The sequence below is a fragment of the Astyanax mexicanus genome, chromosome 17 (genome assembly GCF_023375975.1).
Source record: "Astyanax mexicanus isolate ESR-SI-001 chromosome 17, AstMex3_surface, whole genome shotgun sequence".
In the NCBI taxonomy this organism is placed as follows: Eukaryota; Metazoa; Chordata; class Actinopteri; order Characiformes; family Acestrorhamphidae; genus Astyanax; species Astyanax mexicanus.
The window spans coordinates 17,340,737-17,356,604 of record NC_064424.1 but is presented as its reverse complement, the minus strand read 5'-3'; the positions used below and the strand labels follow the sequence as shown (position 1 = coordinate 17,356,604).

Here is a 15,868-nt window from a genome sequence, read left to right as displayed (position 1 = left end):
TTTCAGCTTAGGCTTGCTCCATTGCCCTTTATGCACCGATATTCCTCCCAATTCTTTGAAGCATTAATTGATATTCTGCTCTGAAGATGGATAAATAAGCAAATCCCTTTTCGTTACTTTTTAAATGTGTTGCAGGCCTGAAATTTAGGAATAAAATATGTTGGATTCATGCTGTTTACAAATATATAAAGTTGAAGTAAATGTAAACAAAAATCTCTTTTAGATTTAGATTTGTGGGATGTAAATGATGGTACAGATAAGATAGCAATCTAAAACAGTAGAATGTAGAATGCATTCTACAGTCAACTTTCCAATCCAAGATCATTTTCAAGATAAAACACAAATATTACCCAAGTCAGATGTTTAAATTATCCTTTATTTAATATAAAACAGCACAATAAACAAATAAATTAGATATTTCTAAAATAATTCTCTCAAGGGAACAAATGCATAAGAACATCGTTGATTGTTACAAATTGAAATGGGGGTACATGGAATGTCATGCAGTTCATCATTTAGACTTTCTGCTTTCTTCATCTCAGACAAAGAACTTTTGACTTCATAGGACCAAATAAAGAGGTTTGGTATTTAGATGGAGGTTGAGCGCTGGTGTAGCTGCCATATTAGTGGAGTTATGAAATTTTCAGTCAGGTTTCACCACTGTGCCCAAATAGAAAACTGGATGTTGGACTGAAATGTGTCCTGAGGGAATAGCAGGAGCATCCTTGGCTGGAAATGCAAAACATGGTGTAAATTAACTTGAGAAAAACTCTTTCTTATCAGCTTGGGAGTGAGGCAATGCATTTCCTAACGAATACTGCAGTTTTACTTCGAAAAGGCCAGCATTAGCATTTGTATATTAAAACGGGGGGGAAAGACAGTGCAGGAGAAAGATGGGCAGCTGGAACCATTACCATATTAAGAGTCTCCCTCATTTGCACACAGGCTCTGGCAGCCCCCCAATCACCCTGCCCTGCAGTCGCACCCATTACAACTGCATGGGCCTATTGTCCACCTTAGCCTGCGCTTGGACTTTGCAAACAAACTGTTCTAGGTAAAAGGTCCCAGCGAAACAAAGGAGGAATCCCCTATTTAAAATCAATCAATCTCATGGGTGGTTTTCACATTCAATCCAACTCTTTTCTCTCTATACAGTACTGACAGTGGAAGCTTCACTGGTCCCCGATATTGTCTTGGCTTGAATGGTGCTCTGCTTTTGTGAGGAAAGCAGGCACACCATGCTTGCAAACTGTCTGTAACAGTATAAATTAAACCATAGTGAGCAGAATCCCGACTGGTTTGCCATGACGGCATACAATGGGCTGAGCAGCAGCGTACAAAAGCTGTTTCAGTTGTGTTTCTGGAATTAAAAATACAACTTCAGGGATCGTTTGTGGGTCCGATACAAATATAAGTTCTTCACCAAAGAAACACCTTCATTTCATATCTTTTACAATAATTTATAAAATGTAATTGACATTTAATGATATGTACAGAAAAATATTTTAAGATATTCACAGGAAATCAAAATCCAGGCACTTTGCTGCCACTACAGCAATTTTACCAAGCGAGATCCTGAGATTTAAGACAACTCTTTAAATAGGAAAAATGTAGAATAATCTTATATAGAGAATTTTTTATATTTAACAATGCTATCAGCTTTTTATATCAAAATAAATGTTCTCTTTTTTTTAAAAAATCTATGCCGCTCAAATACTTGTGACTTTTTATACATAATAAGCAGCATCCATCCTCTCCTCCTCAATAGAAATCGAGACTAAATAGCTTCATGACCAGGCAGTCCAGTTACTATATAAGAAACATGATTATCTGAGGCAGCCATTTGTCATCACCGGTTTTGTAGTGCCAAGCATTGTAATAATGTTCTTGGGCAGAGCATTGAAGGCCAAAGTCCTTGTGACACTTCTCGTGTGAAAGTTTTCAGAGCGAACTTTTTTCCCACAAGTTGACGGAGTCCTCTGGCAGCTAAGACTCTATCGTAATGTTGTCTTCAGGTCTATCCGTGAGCGCACGTCATGATAACCGAGCAGGCATGGGTCGGTGGACAAAGCATCATGGGTAAACACTGAATCATTGTCTGAAGAGCAAGAGCTGGAAGTGTCCTCACAAGATGGTGAATACTGTTCAAAGGGGGTAGACAGGTCCAGGTACTGCAAAAGGAAGAAAGTAAAACATAATTTAATGAAAATAGAACTGGGAGTAATACCAGGAGTAGTAATGACCAACACTGTCAAAAAAAGCTGTTCTTTTAAATGGACTTACCTCATCTGAAATGGAAAGCAGCACTCTGTCAAGTTCCTCCACTAGCTGTTTGAACGTAGGCCGTTGTGTTGGAACTGCATGCCAACATTCTCTCATCTTCATGTAGCTAAAAAGAAACATCAGTCACAAAATTAGCCACATAATTATTGCATTAAATGCTAATTTACCAGAAAAAAATAGCTACATTTTTAAGTAACATGATGGTGCTTACAGTTCATGTGTGCAGTTGGAGGGTTTGTCCATGCGATGGCCTTCCTTCAACAGCTTAAAAAGCTCCTCTACTGGGATTCCAGGGTAGGGGGAACCTCCCAGAGTAAAAATCTCCCACATCAAGACTCCAAATGACCAACTGTGAAGACAAGAGTCATAAATAAATTAGCAAATATTTTCAAAGATATATGAAATTGTCTCTGTTTTATACTGTGTTTATTCTTAAAAGTCTTGTCTGAGGGCACATTTTCCTTTGTTAGTACATCTTTTACACCTCCGTAATATTGCCAAGCTAAGAAATGCCCTATCACTGCATGACGCAGAAAAATTAGTACATGCCTTTATTACCTCAAGGCTAGATTATTGTAATGCGCTACTGTCTGGATGTTCCGGCAGTAACTTAAATAAACTTCAGCTAGTTCAAAATGCTGCAGCCAGGGTCCTTACTAAAACTAGAAAATTTGACCATATTAGTCCAGTACTATCAGCACTGCACTGGCTTCCAGTCAAATTCCGCATAGACTATAAAATTCTCCTGTTAACGTATAAAGCCCTACACGGACTCGCTCCTGAGTATTTACAAGACCTCATCTCCTGTTATGAACCACCGCGATTACTCAGATCTCAGGGTGCTGGTTTATTAGTAGTGCCTAAAATTCAGAGGAGCTCTGCAGGAGGAAGAGCTTTCTCTTATAAAGCGCCTCAACTCTGGAATAATCTCCCCGAATATGTTCGGGACTCAGACACAGTCTCAATCTTTAAGTCTAGACTGAAAACTTACTTGTTTAGTTTAGCTTTTGGTAATTAATGTTTTTCCCTTTAGATATGGCTGCAGATTCAGGGGTTCATGGACAGAGGAAATTGTGGTAAACTGAGATGCTGGTGCTGTTGTTCTCCCACTGCACACGGTCACTCAGGTTTGTGGACGGTGGAGTGGGTGGATGCTGGTGTTTCAGGGTGCCTCCATGTCTATGTTACCTTCTGGCTCTCTGCCTTTAGTTAGGCTGTTTTATTCAGTTCTGCCGGAGTCATTTGCCACACTCTGATAATGTTTTAATATTCTCAGTTTTGCATAAATCCAGTAAAAACTAATTCCATCTCTCTGCTTTCCTCCGAGTTACTGACTGCCCACCTGTCTGACCCGATACCGATGTTGGACCCTCAGGCTCTCGCGTCTCCTGTCCAGCCAGACTGATGGAAGTTTCTGAAGTCAGCTCTTCTCCACCACCACCACAGATCAGCTGCTCATCGACCATCTTACTCTCCACTACAGATTACATCCAAGCCATTAGTGGCGCTATTACACTCCTGAGTACATAAAACCTATATGGATGTATAAAAGACTTTTTAAATTTTAATTTAAAAGCCGTTTGACCAGTGGTAGGATGGTCCCCCCTTTAATGTGAGTCTTGGTCCTCCCAAGGTTTCTTCCTCCTCCTGCAGCTCTGAGGGAGTTTTTCCTTGCCTCCGCGCTCACTGGGGGTTCTGTATTATGTATATTCTATGTTTAATGTTTTGCCTGATTCTTTGTCCTGTAATCATGTTTCTGTAAAGCTGCTTTGTGCCAACACCTGTTGTAAAAAGCGCTATACAAATAAATTTGATTTGATTTGATTTGATCTTTTCATATTTTCAATAGAAAAGACCACTAAGAAATCAGGATTAACCCGTGCGGGCACCTTCCTTAACCCAAACAGTAGTCCATTTAATTAGAAAGAACCTAAAATTCCAGCCCTGGGGAACCCTGGTCAGCTGATTCTTTGGCAAAGCTGCAATGATTAGCCAGACTTACACGTCGCTCTGGTGTGTGTAGACTCTGTCAAACAAGGCTTCTGGTGCCATCCATTTCACTGGCAGACGTCCCTGAAATTGGACACAACAGAGCAGTGAGCGGGACAGTTGGTTGAGACACAGGCAAAGCACTCTTCCTTCCTTTTGATCCGCAAAAAAACATGGCTGCCCTCTCCTCCCCTAATTCTCCCCCCACCGTCCAATTATCTCCCATTAAGCTCCCTGCCAATCAGCAGGGACACATCAAACATCTGTCTGTAAAAGCGTTAAGGCTGCACATGGGCCCAGACAGTAGACGTGCAGCAGAGATGACAATCATGCTTTGCACTTACATCTAAAACAGCCATATTTAAGATAATATAACAAAATAACAAAATGTAGTTTATCTTAGCTGCTTACATTGGTGGTTTTCTTGTAGTAGTCGATCTGGTGCACCCCTCTTGCCAAGCCAAAATCTGCGATTTTCATGACGTTGTCCTCTGTGACAAGAACGTTCCTTGCTGCTAGATCTCGGTGAATGCACTGTTGAGAAACAGACAGAGAAGTTTTTATTGACTTGAAATAGAAAAACGCAACATTTCCGTGGCATTTTGTTGACTCTGATAATCACATTAACCTATTTCTTACCAGACGCGACCTAGAAAAAAAACATGATCATTTGTAAGTTTCTCTAAGAACAGATGCGCTCCAAATCCATGTGCAGTGAGCACTTTTGGTATAACCTCCAAAACAAGCTTGACTTTAAATAGATGTGGGCTTCATAGAAAAACACCACCAAACTGTTTGCTAAACTGAACGCATGTTATTAAGTTTATTTTGGTTTTGATTTTAAATAGAAGTGGTATTTGGGGATTGAAAAAAGGGGACGAAAAAGCCCCTGGTTTGCCGCCCTTAATGGAAGGGTTTCAGACAGCTGCATTCTTAGCAGGCCACAAAGACCTAGTAATATGATCCCGCGCACAGGCGGGTCTGTGCGCCTGCTTGCTAACAGATTTATGGCAGTGCTAAAAAGGACAAAGCCCACAGAGACGGGATGGACGCAGCGGTAAACACAGCACACCACCACTCCACTAAGGAATGCCTGGCATCGTGTGTCAGACAAAGGGACATGTTGATAAGACAAGAGGTCCTGGTTTTTAGCATGCAAACAAATGAGCTGTGCTGCTGATCTGGTGCCCCAACTCACCCTTTTCGAAGCCAGGTACTCCATGCCTCGTGCCACTTGGTAGGCACAAGAGAGCAGGTCCTTGAACGTAAGCTGCTCTTCCGGTACCTTGGTCACATCAAAGGTGTAGTCCATGCCAGGAGGACGACGTGCCCGCAGATACTCTCGCAAGCTTCCTTTAGAAGCGTACTCAACCAGCACATAGAGTGGACCTGCAGAACCAGGCAAAGTTGGGTTAAGGAACAATACAAAAAACAAATAAACTACTGCCACAAAACAATTGTCTTGATAAAAAAGTAGCTGACACAACTGAAAAAAATGTGAGCTTGCATTCAACTGAATAACTGATTAACTGAGCCTTTTAGCTTGTTATCTATAGATCTTACAAACAAAACTTGTCCAAAAACTTCACATTGCTATAATAATATATTGATGTATAATAGATAATAGAAGAGTGTTAAATATGAAAAAAAAACTACCAATAGAAAATTGGGTTAGTCACTAAACTCAACTCACCATCCTGGGTGCAAACACCAAGGAGATTTATGATGTTCTTGTGCTTGTCCATGCCCTTCATGAGTTCCATCTCAGATATAAGGTCAGCCAAATCTTTGTCAGTTGCATCATCTGTAAAAAAAATAATTAGACATATTTAAGTTGGTTCAAATCAAGCTGATTCCCTTGTATCCCATTGGACACACTGTAAAAGGCCATATTGACCATTTCTGAAAATATCTACCTTTCAGCATTTTGACAGCAACAGTGGTTGCTTGATCTTGATTATCCTTGTTGATCCCATAGGCATCTGCTCTCACAACCTGGCCGAAACAGCCCTCGCCGAGAGGTTTCCCCAAAGTTAAACTAGAAAAAAGGGGGTGAAAAAAGAGAAATATAGTCAAATTGTTGCCAAATAAAATAATCAGAATAGTTTGTGTGACTTGAAAATGGTACACACTTCTCTCTCGGGAACTCCCAGTCAGGATCGTAGGGCAGCTCAATCTCCAAGACTCCAGCCAACATCGGAGAGCAGCTGGAGGAAAGACGAGCCACCCTCATTAGAGAGGCACTGGACTTCCCAGAGGAGTTGGATTCCACAGAGTACTGTAAATGTTTCCAAGGTACACAGCATTAGTATCTTATGCATAAAAAAATACTAATCAAGATACATCCCTCTAGAGACTTGCTCTTAGATTTGCTCACCTGTCTACGTAGTGGAAATTTTGAAAGTTTCTGCACAGGAAGGGCATCGAATGGCTCTCGAGTTGGATGGACCTGCATTCGGCACAAAACCACGATCACAATGGCCATCACCAAGGCAAGGAATCCTGAGGCATAGATTATTATGTCTGTATACTTGGTCTCCATGAGATCTATTTCTTTTGCTTCCTCTGTGAAAACAAGATGTAGTTTTTAAACATTATTAAAATGTACAAAAGGCACAAGAAACCATGTTTCCATCAATTACAATCGAGTGATTGTTGTATAGCATCAGAAATTACCTGATAGGACAGTGAGCCATGCAGACTGGTGAGAAAAACCAATAGAGTTTCCAGCTAAGCAGGTGTACTCTCCAGCATCCTCCATTGTGATGTTTGTCAGGTACAAAACCTCCACCTCAGACATGTTCAAACTGCCTGTCTAAAAAGTGAAAAATTAAAGTTAGTATCTTCTAACTGCTGTGCCATCATTGCGATGGAAGGGCAGTGCTGTTACAGTAGTTTGAATGGGTCCATTTGAATACCTTGACAACTTTGACATAGGGTGTGCCATCTGGTCCATAACGGCTGCCGTTCACCTCAATATGCTTCAGCCACTGGATGTGGGGCTGAGCATCACTGTAGACCTTACAGAGGAACTGAGCATCCTCTCCCACTACTGCTGTGATGTTGGTTGGTAGACCAGCTTGCAGAATGGGCCTGTGAGGGGAACGTTCTGAAAAAGGAAGAAGAAATGTCTTAGTATCTTAACCCCCCGCAAAAATAGCAAACATCAGGTTAACTGTTCTATCAAAGTGAAAGTTCTTGCACCTCCCTTAGCCTCCATACCCCATCAATATTCTCCTAAACAGTTACCCAACTGCTGATGAATTTTTAACCCCAGAACTATGTTCGCTTTTTGGTGTGGTGCCTCAAGTATGCCATACTTTCACATAATTGTTTCCAAAGCCTGCATAAATGCATGGTAATTACAAGTGTTAATCTGATAAGATGGTCTAAAGCATGGAAAGAGATAAGCAGAGGCTAGCCAAACATGCACTAATTGGTTCCATTAGGAAATTTCAGAGCCAGGCCCGTGTACTGGGATGCTTTGAAGTCGCTGAGTCCTATTCCCCCACTGACGCCTGCTCTTTTTTTCCCTCTCTATGCTTGGAGGCAGCAGTTGACCCCATGCCGGACTCTTAACAAACAGGTCTGTCACAGGTCAGGTAGAAAACTGGTCTGGACGCCCGGGCCACTGCGCCTCCAGGCACGTACTATACAGTCTGACGCCAGTTCTCCCCTCTCCCCAGGTTTCCCCCTGTGGATATTTACTGCCCCTTTCCTGTGTAGCAATTTAACATAGCTGTAGACACTGAAGCCCTGAACCTTGGTGGCTGCCTGTGGAGGAATCACATGGTCCATGGCTGTTTCTAAGGTGTGTCTAGTCTAACTGTGAGACACCACTGCGCTGCCAGCTTTGGGTCTCCCTGATTTCATGCTTACTGCAACTGACAGGAGTATGGCTGGCCCTCACTGGCTCCACATGGAGCCAGGACACTGTCTACAGTAGGCAAAAGTGTTCTTACCCAGGACGTCCAGGAGGTAGCTATGAGCAATGGAGCCATATTTGTTCTCCACCACGCAAGTGTAGTTCCCACGGTCTGAGGGCACCACACTCTCCATGACCAGGCTCCAGTGCTGATGTCGGAGCTGTTACGCAGCAAGAATGAACCGTTATTAAGAATTAATCATGTAAACAATATGTGAAAATATCATGGTTAATTCATTTAAATTTTAGTTTGCTTTAAAACTACTATCTCACCTTAATTCCTCCAATCCTGTGCTCTCCTCTGAACTCTCTGCCATTCTTCAGCCAGCGGATTGTGGGTAGAGGAATTCCCGTTGCAGGACACCGAAATTTGATGGTGTTTCCAGCTGGGACCGCATATAGCTTTTTCTCCATCCGCTGAACATGGGTCCAGTACGGTCCTGAAGAAAGACAATTTATAATTATTATTAGACTAGTTGCAATTTTCAAGATGCTACTGACAGACACAGACTACTGTGGCAGAATTATATTAACAGTTACAACAGTTACAAGGAACACAACACAAACCTCCGGATAAGTAGACCTGGTCATTTTCCGTCTCTGCAACAGAGTCTTCCAGACCATTGTCCTCATCATCATTTCCTGATCCCAGTGTATCTAAAAGATTTAGAAGAGACAAATATTATTACATGTCTATTAGCAATATTTCAAATAACTATTATAACTGAACCACCATTGAACATACCTGCTACTGTGATGGAGAAGTTGCGCAAAGCCTCTCTGGTGCCACGAAGCATGCATACATACATGCCCGAGTCCTCGTATGTCACATCTGTGATTTCCATGACTCCTGCTCTGATCTGGATGCGAGCACTATGCTGCAACCGGGAATCTCCTTTAAACCAATGGACAGCACCGGGACGATTTGTATCACAGCGAAGTTTCAGCACATCACCAGGCTCAAGGAGGAGGTGTTCTGATGTCTCTTCATTTAGCTCCTCTGAAAGTTCTGGAAAAAGATAATATAATTTATTAAGGTGGTGATTTTACTTTAAACTTTTACATCTAATTCTTTGCATTGCCCTGTCCCACAGGGCACCCTGCTATTGTTATTGCCCATTCAATCTCTTGTTTGGTCAGTTGTGGCTCTCAACTTTGAACTCAACAACTCAAGACTGTAACTTTTTAAGGTTACAGGTCTTTGCATTGAGGCCTCAACATCTATAGACTTCTGACATAAAATAGACTCTACTTTTAAAACAGTGGCTTAAATAGACAAGTATGCCATACCTGATGGTGCCTCTGGCATAGTCAGTGAATCCAGAGATAAAGAAGGAAGGGTTTCTGCAAAGAAAGAAATCAGATCTCGTCATGACCATATCCCAGAATCATGAATGTGTGTCCAAAACACATCATTAAATATTGCATTGAATATTGCAACTGCTCACCTGATAAGACTTCCACCCAAGCTGAACGAGTAGTCCGTCCAGCAGCGTTCTCTGCCACGCATATATACTCTCCTGCATCTTCCAAGGAGACATTCACTAAAGGAAGAATGTTGACTTTGGAGATGCTCTCCTGAAGAGGCTGCAGGGAAAACAAATCTACCGTTACTCCCACTCTCCTCAAGACGGAAATATGTTTCAGAGAGGTTCTTTAAATCACTTTCTTACAGTGAGAGCCTTAAGGAGTGGTGATCCATCAGCTCCCAGGCCATCTTTCTCCTTCTTAAACCACTGAAGACGTGTCGTGGCTGGCCGGTGGACTTTGCACACCAGCTTTGCCTGCCCTCCAACTATTACTGTGGTGTTCGCTGGGAAGCCTGGCTGAAGAATGTGACGAGAAGTTCTTGAATCTGGGCAAAAGAGAGTAAAAGCATTTTTGAGCATGAATAATGTTTACCTTCCCATCTATTCCTGACCGTGTGGTTGCATTTCCACACAACAAGTGTGCTGTGATTCACTGGAAAACAGAACAGCTTGTGTTTACTGAGTGGAGCAGTTTTAAGCAATCAGTCCCTGACTGCTAACAAGAGACCCTTCTCTCAAAGATCAGTTCTGGTTTTGGGGTGAATCGCAGTTGAAGGGGCAACCAACAAAAGAGAGAGCGGACCTCCAGCTCTCATTGGAAGATGACCTAGGTTTGACTTCACAGTAGTGTTTCTGGTGCCACGAAAGGGAGTGTGATAAGCATTTGCGCAAAGAACCCCAAACCCAGCAATGTCACCTCTGGCACTGAGGCACAGCATTCTCCCACCAACACACTAATGAACTTCACTGAATAAAACTGGGCCCTGGCCTGCATCTGACCCCAAAAGAGGGTGTGAATGGTCAGGAGGAAAAGAAAAGGCAAGCTAAACAAAACACACACAGACACACACATGCACACACCCTAAAAATAGGCTGTGGGGTTGAATGGCTATGGTTGTGATAGAGAAAATGCCTGTACATGACTTTTAGTGTATAATTCTCCTTACTTACATGTTTTGTAAATATTCAATTAAATTACTAAAACCTTAGAAAACCTTTGCCTCTGTGTGAAGCTGGTCTGGTCCACTTTCAATACTATTGATACTTTTTTTTTTACATTGATAAATCAAAATGAATTGAGCTTTAATTACAATGTTTAAAAAGTACAGAAAAAGCATCAAAATATAAACAAGACTTTCCATAGTTACACTTTATCAACAACATTCTTGTGGTCTAATCCAAAATACTACATGATCATAATGCCAACAAGTGAATTTACAGAAAAAGCTTTAAACAAAACTTTTAACCACTCCTCTTTTTTTTCTAGGCCAGTGTTTTTATTGGTAACCGGAGCTCTCCTGGATGGCTCTGCCCATTAAAGTATTACAGTTGTCAAATGACTTTAATTTCCTTTGGCAGGAACTTAGTGGGGCATTGTTGGGCTGCACCACAGGGTCTCCCAACCTTCACCACTTCTTTTGCACTGGACTTAGCTCATGAAGGGTTCAGAAAAGGACGCTTTTAACGAACACTCTGCCCCAATCCTCGGCAGGGTCCACATCTGCCCCCTCCACTCTCTCATTATCAAATCTTATATATCTACTGCCAGGTTAAGCATGTCACTAATGGTGCTGTGTAAAACGAAATTCAGAAATATTTTAATTCCATAATTTACACTGCACTGAGCACTTTCACAAGTACAAACACAACACTCTTAACCTGTGCTGGGCTAGGCTGCTATTTGGCCTGCTTAGGTTACCTGAGACAGCAGGTACTTTGGTGAACATCATAATAGCACTTAAAAATCATCAAATGCCTTTCTGGCAGGTACAAAATCAAGACAGTCCGGCATTTGTAAAGGATCAATAGAAGACCCTCCAGGGCCTCCCCACAATCCCCCTGTCACTGGCACCGGGCCAGACAGATTTACACTTCCGAGCCTCGGGGCTTTGGCAGGATCAGATAGCACTGTTTACAGCTCAAGAAAGTACTTGGATTCTTTTACCCTCCAAACGATTACATCCTTCACCTTCCTCTGCTCTTAAGCTCTTCAAGACTGAACTTCTCTTCTGTCATTAGGGATATTGCCTTAAACCTCTCTGACAATCAAGTCAAACACTTGTATCATACACTGGACAAACTTGATGGACACAACCATGTGGTGCACCATCTGAAATGCAACCAGGAAATTGAGTTGACTCCCATGGAGAAAGTTCAAATGTTAACTTTCTTGGTTTTCCTGGTTTCCTGACTACTCATCAGTCAAAAACGTACCCATAAAGTGTGAACACTGCAGACTCGTGCATATATGGACTGGTATGAGCTGACTAAAAAACAATTTTATCATATTTACCAATACAATTATATTTCAAATATTGTAATACCTTTGGAGCGAACTTCTTCTGAAGAAACCACACTTCTTGAGAACGCCAACTCTGCCAGGCACAGCATTAGGATGATCCTATAGATGCTCAACATTTTGCTGAGGTAATCTGTGCCTTTGCACAGTGTGGAAGAGAGAGATGTCTTCAAGTGCTGACTCCAAACATCAGCAACTCTCTGTGTGTTCCTCTGTAGTCAAGAGACAAACCTGAAAAACAGGGCTAAAATGAATGTGTGCAAGACATGAACCCTGGTGGACCTAGTGTGCTTACATTAACATTAAGATATGAATAGAATCCCACCCCCTCAACCACCACCCCCTGCTCAAATGCACATTTGTGTATCAATGCTCAGCAAGTCCACTTGGACTGGGTAACAGACACATTGTCTACCTGTTCATTGTTGGACATTGTTGTGCACCACTTTCCATAACATGAATAACTGGAGGTACGAATGCGGGGCACTTACGGGGGAGGGAGGGGGGCTGATGTTTGTAAATGGAAGGGGGCAGCGCGCGCATAATGGATAATGGATCGTTTGTATGTATACACTTGAATCGTGCACGGAAGGCACACGATCTTGAAGTTAATCAGTTTGCTTTAAAGCAACCCGAACTGACTTTAACGTTACCGTTTATTGCTTAACACTTCAGCGGATCCCTGTTGGGACAGATGACGCAAATGATAATATGTGGCTATGTTATGAATGAAATCTCATCAGTTTCTAAAGCTAGAGCCAGAAATAGCTTATAGCTGATACTGAACCACCAAAACAAGAGAATTTAGAGGATGCTGTTCAGTCAGCAGAGCTGTGCTTTCTTTCAAACACTTGCTCTACTAAGAAAAAAAAAAAACAGTGCGAGACCATGCGCTCCTGTTCCTTCACAACTGGTGAGGGTTTCGCACCAGAGTGAGAGTTAGTTTAAGATGAATGAACCCATTTACAAGTGTGAACCCAATTGGTAAACTAAATGCGGTTTATAGTTACGAAAGAGGAGGCGTGCGAGAAGCGCGTAATACTGTGGTGGCGTAATACTATTGACATTTCTTTATCCTGAGTTACGTTTGGAACAAATGAATTATTATTTTCTTGTTGATGTTTATTATCGTATGGCATGGTGTGTAGAAAACCTAACCTAAATCTAAGAATCTTTTTTTTATTCTGAAGCGCTTGTAAAAATGGTCGGGTCCACAATCTGATAGACTAGCATATCACTCAAATGACCTGCAAAATTAACCTTAAACTGACCGACTTTTATTATATTCTCAAAGTTTAGGATCTGCACTAGAGAGATGTTTACTGATACATGGACCTTGCCAGCATTGCCATTACCTAACTGACTTTTCATATCAATTGCCTTTTTCCCTTTTTGTTGTTTTATCGTTGGCTTCTCTTTCTGTATCGTTTGGCAGACCATTATTGTAAATGTTGTAAATAAAAAAATTGTACATACAGTCTTACCAGGTTAAATTAAACGTTACATAACAAATAAAAAAATGAATCTCTCTTGAATTACTTATCCCCACACATTAAATAAATGTCAGTTAATTTTAGGTAGGAGCGAAATGTGGAAATAACCACTTAGTGATCTAATCTGAGAACATTAACAAAGTAAAAAAGTAAAATAGAAAATCACAGATATTAAAATAAAAGTGAGTTTTCCACTCTGTTTACCTTGTTCTTCTTCTTTATATCTGCCCTTTTGCCCTGTTCCTTCAACACTTCTCTTTTTTCCCTTCAGCTGAGATTGAAATAGTCTCAGAAGATCTCATTTGTACACAATTCTCCTCCAAAAATGATCCTCAAAGATTGCCGACCTCCTCCGACTGGACTGGGGGACTCTGCATCTTCAGAAATCCATTAAAAATAGATAAAAATCAGTAAATAAAAGCGTGTCTCTCTGGACACTGGCCACCTGGGCAAGAGGCGCTACTCCTCGGCCGACGCAGGAGCGCACAAAGTCCAGCTGTCCTCCTTCCTCCTCCTTCTTCTTCTTCTGATTAGACTAGACTCTTTTGAGAGACTAGAACCAGCTAAATCCACACCACGGGTACAGGCAACGAAGTCCGACCGGTTCAGTTCAGTTTAGCACCTGACAACAATCCACGTAAACACGTAAACCCCGAAACATCCAGTAAGAAGATCAGTCAGGGAACTCATTCAATCCCCGTCTTCTCCTATTTCTCCGTTTCTTTTTTCTCTCAGTTCTTCAGTTTTTTTTTTGTAAAATACAGAGCTGTTTAGTCCCGCTTCTCCTTTGCTCAGCTCAGGTGAGCTTTACTAAAATATAAAAAAAAGAAATAGAAGCTAAAACGAGCCTCAGAAGCGCGTCCTTTTTGTGAGTTGACTCTAGTCGGGCTCCAGTGAAGGAGCAGCGTTACTCCAGCAGCCGGAGACCCTGTTCTGACTGGAAGGAGCCCAACAATGGGCTAAAACGAGGAGGGAGAGGGGAGCGGAGGAGGGGTGTGAGTGCGTGTGTGTGTGTAGGCTATGTGTGTGCGCTTTTCCAACAACCCCCACTACCACCACCACCCCCCCCCCCCTTTCTTAAAAAAAAAATCCCATGAGGCAGACCCCCAGCAACCAATATAGGCTCATATCTCATTCTCAAGACTGTTGCTTACTTACTTACCTAGCTCTGTCCACTCTATTACTCTACTACAAGGTGTTAGCAAGGGCTCTGAATAGCCTATATGAGTCTGAAAAAAATATATATACACAAACAAAAAAATGAGATGCCAATGATTTAGTCTGAAGATAAAAAACAAAGCAAAAAATGTGAAACCAATAATAAAACAAAACGTATAGTCCAGCTAATCGTCCCTCATAAATTATGATTATAAAAGAAATATGTTATGGTATTACATTCTAAAACGTAAGAATGTATTCATACATATTTCTTTCCTACCCTATTTAGAGCAGCCTAAATAAACAGTTTACTCAGCATTAGGCCCGCTGTATAATTCGCGTTTAGAATGTGTTACACGGCGAATTAGGGGGGGAAATAAATAAAGCATAAAGTTCCTTTAGAAACGAGCACTTGTAGGGTACTTGTGTACTGTATTCAATAGCTGTGAATGGCTCCTTCCCGTAATTACATCATTGCCGCAGCGCATACTCGTAATAATCCTTTTAGGCTGCAAGGAGACACCTCGACCCCTAATTGATTTATTAGTGGGGGCTGAGACGCTCCCCACTTTATTAGTTCTGAGAAAAGGGTGGGAAAAAAAAACAAAATACTGTCGTTAAGTGAAAGTATGAGCACTTTGTCAAAACCTTACTCAGTAAAAAGTAGTAAAACCAAGCCAGAAAGATACTTAAGGGAAAATCAAACTGACTATTTATCTACATTTAAAGACACAAACATATCTAAAAATAAAACGTGACCGTTTTAATTAGTGATGAGGTTTATTTGGCGTGATGCAGTGTGGTAGATCAGTTGTTGCGTGATCATGTGATGTTTTTAATATAAACCATAAATTCAAATGCAACAAAACCCATAACTGGGCTAGGTCCCACAAAGGCATTTTAGCGCAAAGATGATTATGCGATGGCTGAGCGAGCATCACACTGAACTCTCTCTCTCTCTCTCTCTCTCTCTCTCTCTCTCTCTCTCTCTCTCTCTAAAAAAATAAATATTTGTGGAAATCTATGAGAATTCTGGTATGTAAATAGTACTTTAAGTGTCCAAAAGAAAAAGTAAGGAATGTTTTGTGTCATGGAAATGTATTCTGATTTTTTTTTACCACTTATACAAAGTCCAGCTAACACATGAATACAATTTAACAACCCTGATGAAAATCAATAAACATACAATGCA

General features: G+C 41.4%; 1 protein-coding gene across 1 annotated transcript; it reads right to left on the bottom strand.

The window, feature by feature from the left end:
• Positions 1–358: 358 nt before the first annotated feature.
• On the bottom strand, positions 359–14,470 carry fgfr4 (fibroblast growth factor receptor 4). The gene is made up of 21 exons (XM_007244436.4): positions 13,723–14,470; positions 12,051–12,256; positions 9,871–10,052; positions 9,646–9,784; positions 9,488–9,541; positions 8,943–9,206; positions 8,765–8,854; positions 8,471–8,637; positions 8,235–8,358; positions 7,191–7,381; positions 6,949–7,087; positions 6,650–6,837; positions 6,405–6,550; positions 6,189–6,310; positions 5,966–6,076; positions 5,471–5,661; positions 4,684–4,806; positions 4,286–4,356; positions 2,495–2,632; positions 2,284–2,389; positions 359–2,171 (listed from the first exon to the last, which is right to left on the bottom strand). Exons 2-21 carry the CDS (start codon positions 12,142–12,144, stop codon positions 1,995–1,997), a joined length of 2,817 nt encoding a protein of 938 aa, XP_007244498.2. The 5' UTR covers positions 12,145–12,256; positions 13,723–14,470; the 3' UTR covers positions 359–1,994.
• Between the last annotated feature and the right edge of the window lie 1,398 nt (positions 14,471–15,868).

Bases quoted from the DNA above. Each gene is read 5' to 3' on its own strand.
- fgfr4 (XM_007244436.4), bottom strand. From the start codon at position 12,144: ATGTTGAGCATCTATAGGATCATCCTAATGCTGTGCCTGGCAGAGTTG. The intron at 8,638-8,764 runs GTTTGTGTTGTG...GTCTTTCTTCAG, and splicing joins CCAGGTCTACTTATCCGGAG to GACCGTACTGGACCCATGTT. The intron at 7,088-7,190 runs GTATTCAAATGG...TTCACTTTTTAG, and splicing joins CCTATGTCAAAGTTGTCAAG to ACAGGCAGTTTGAACATGTC.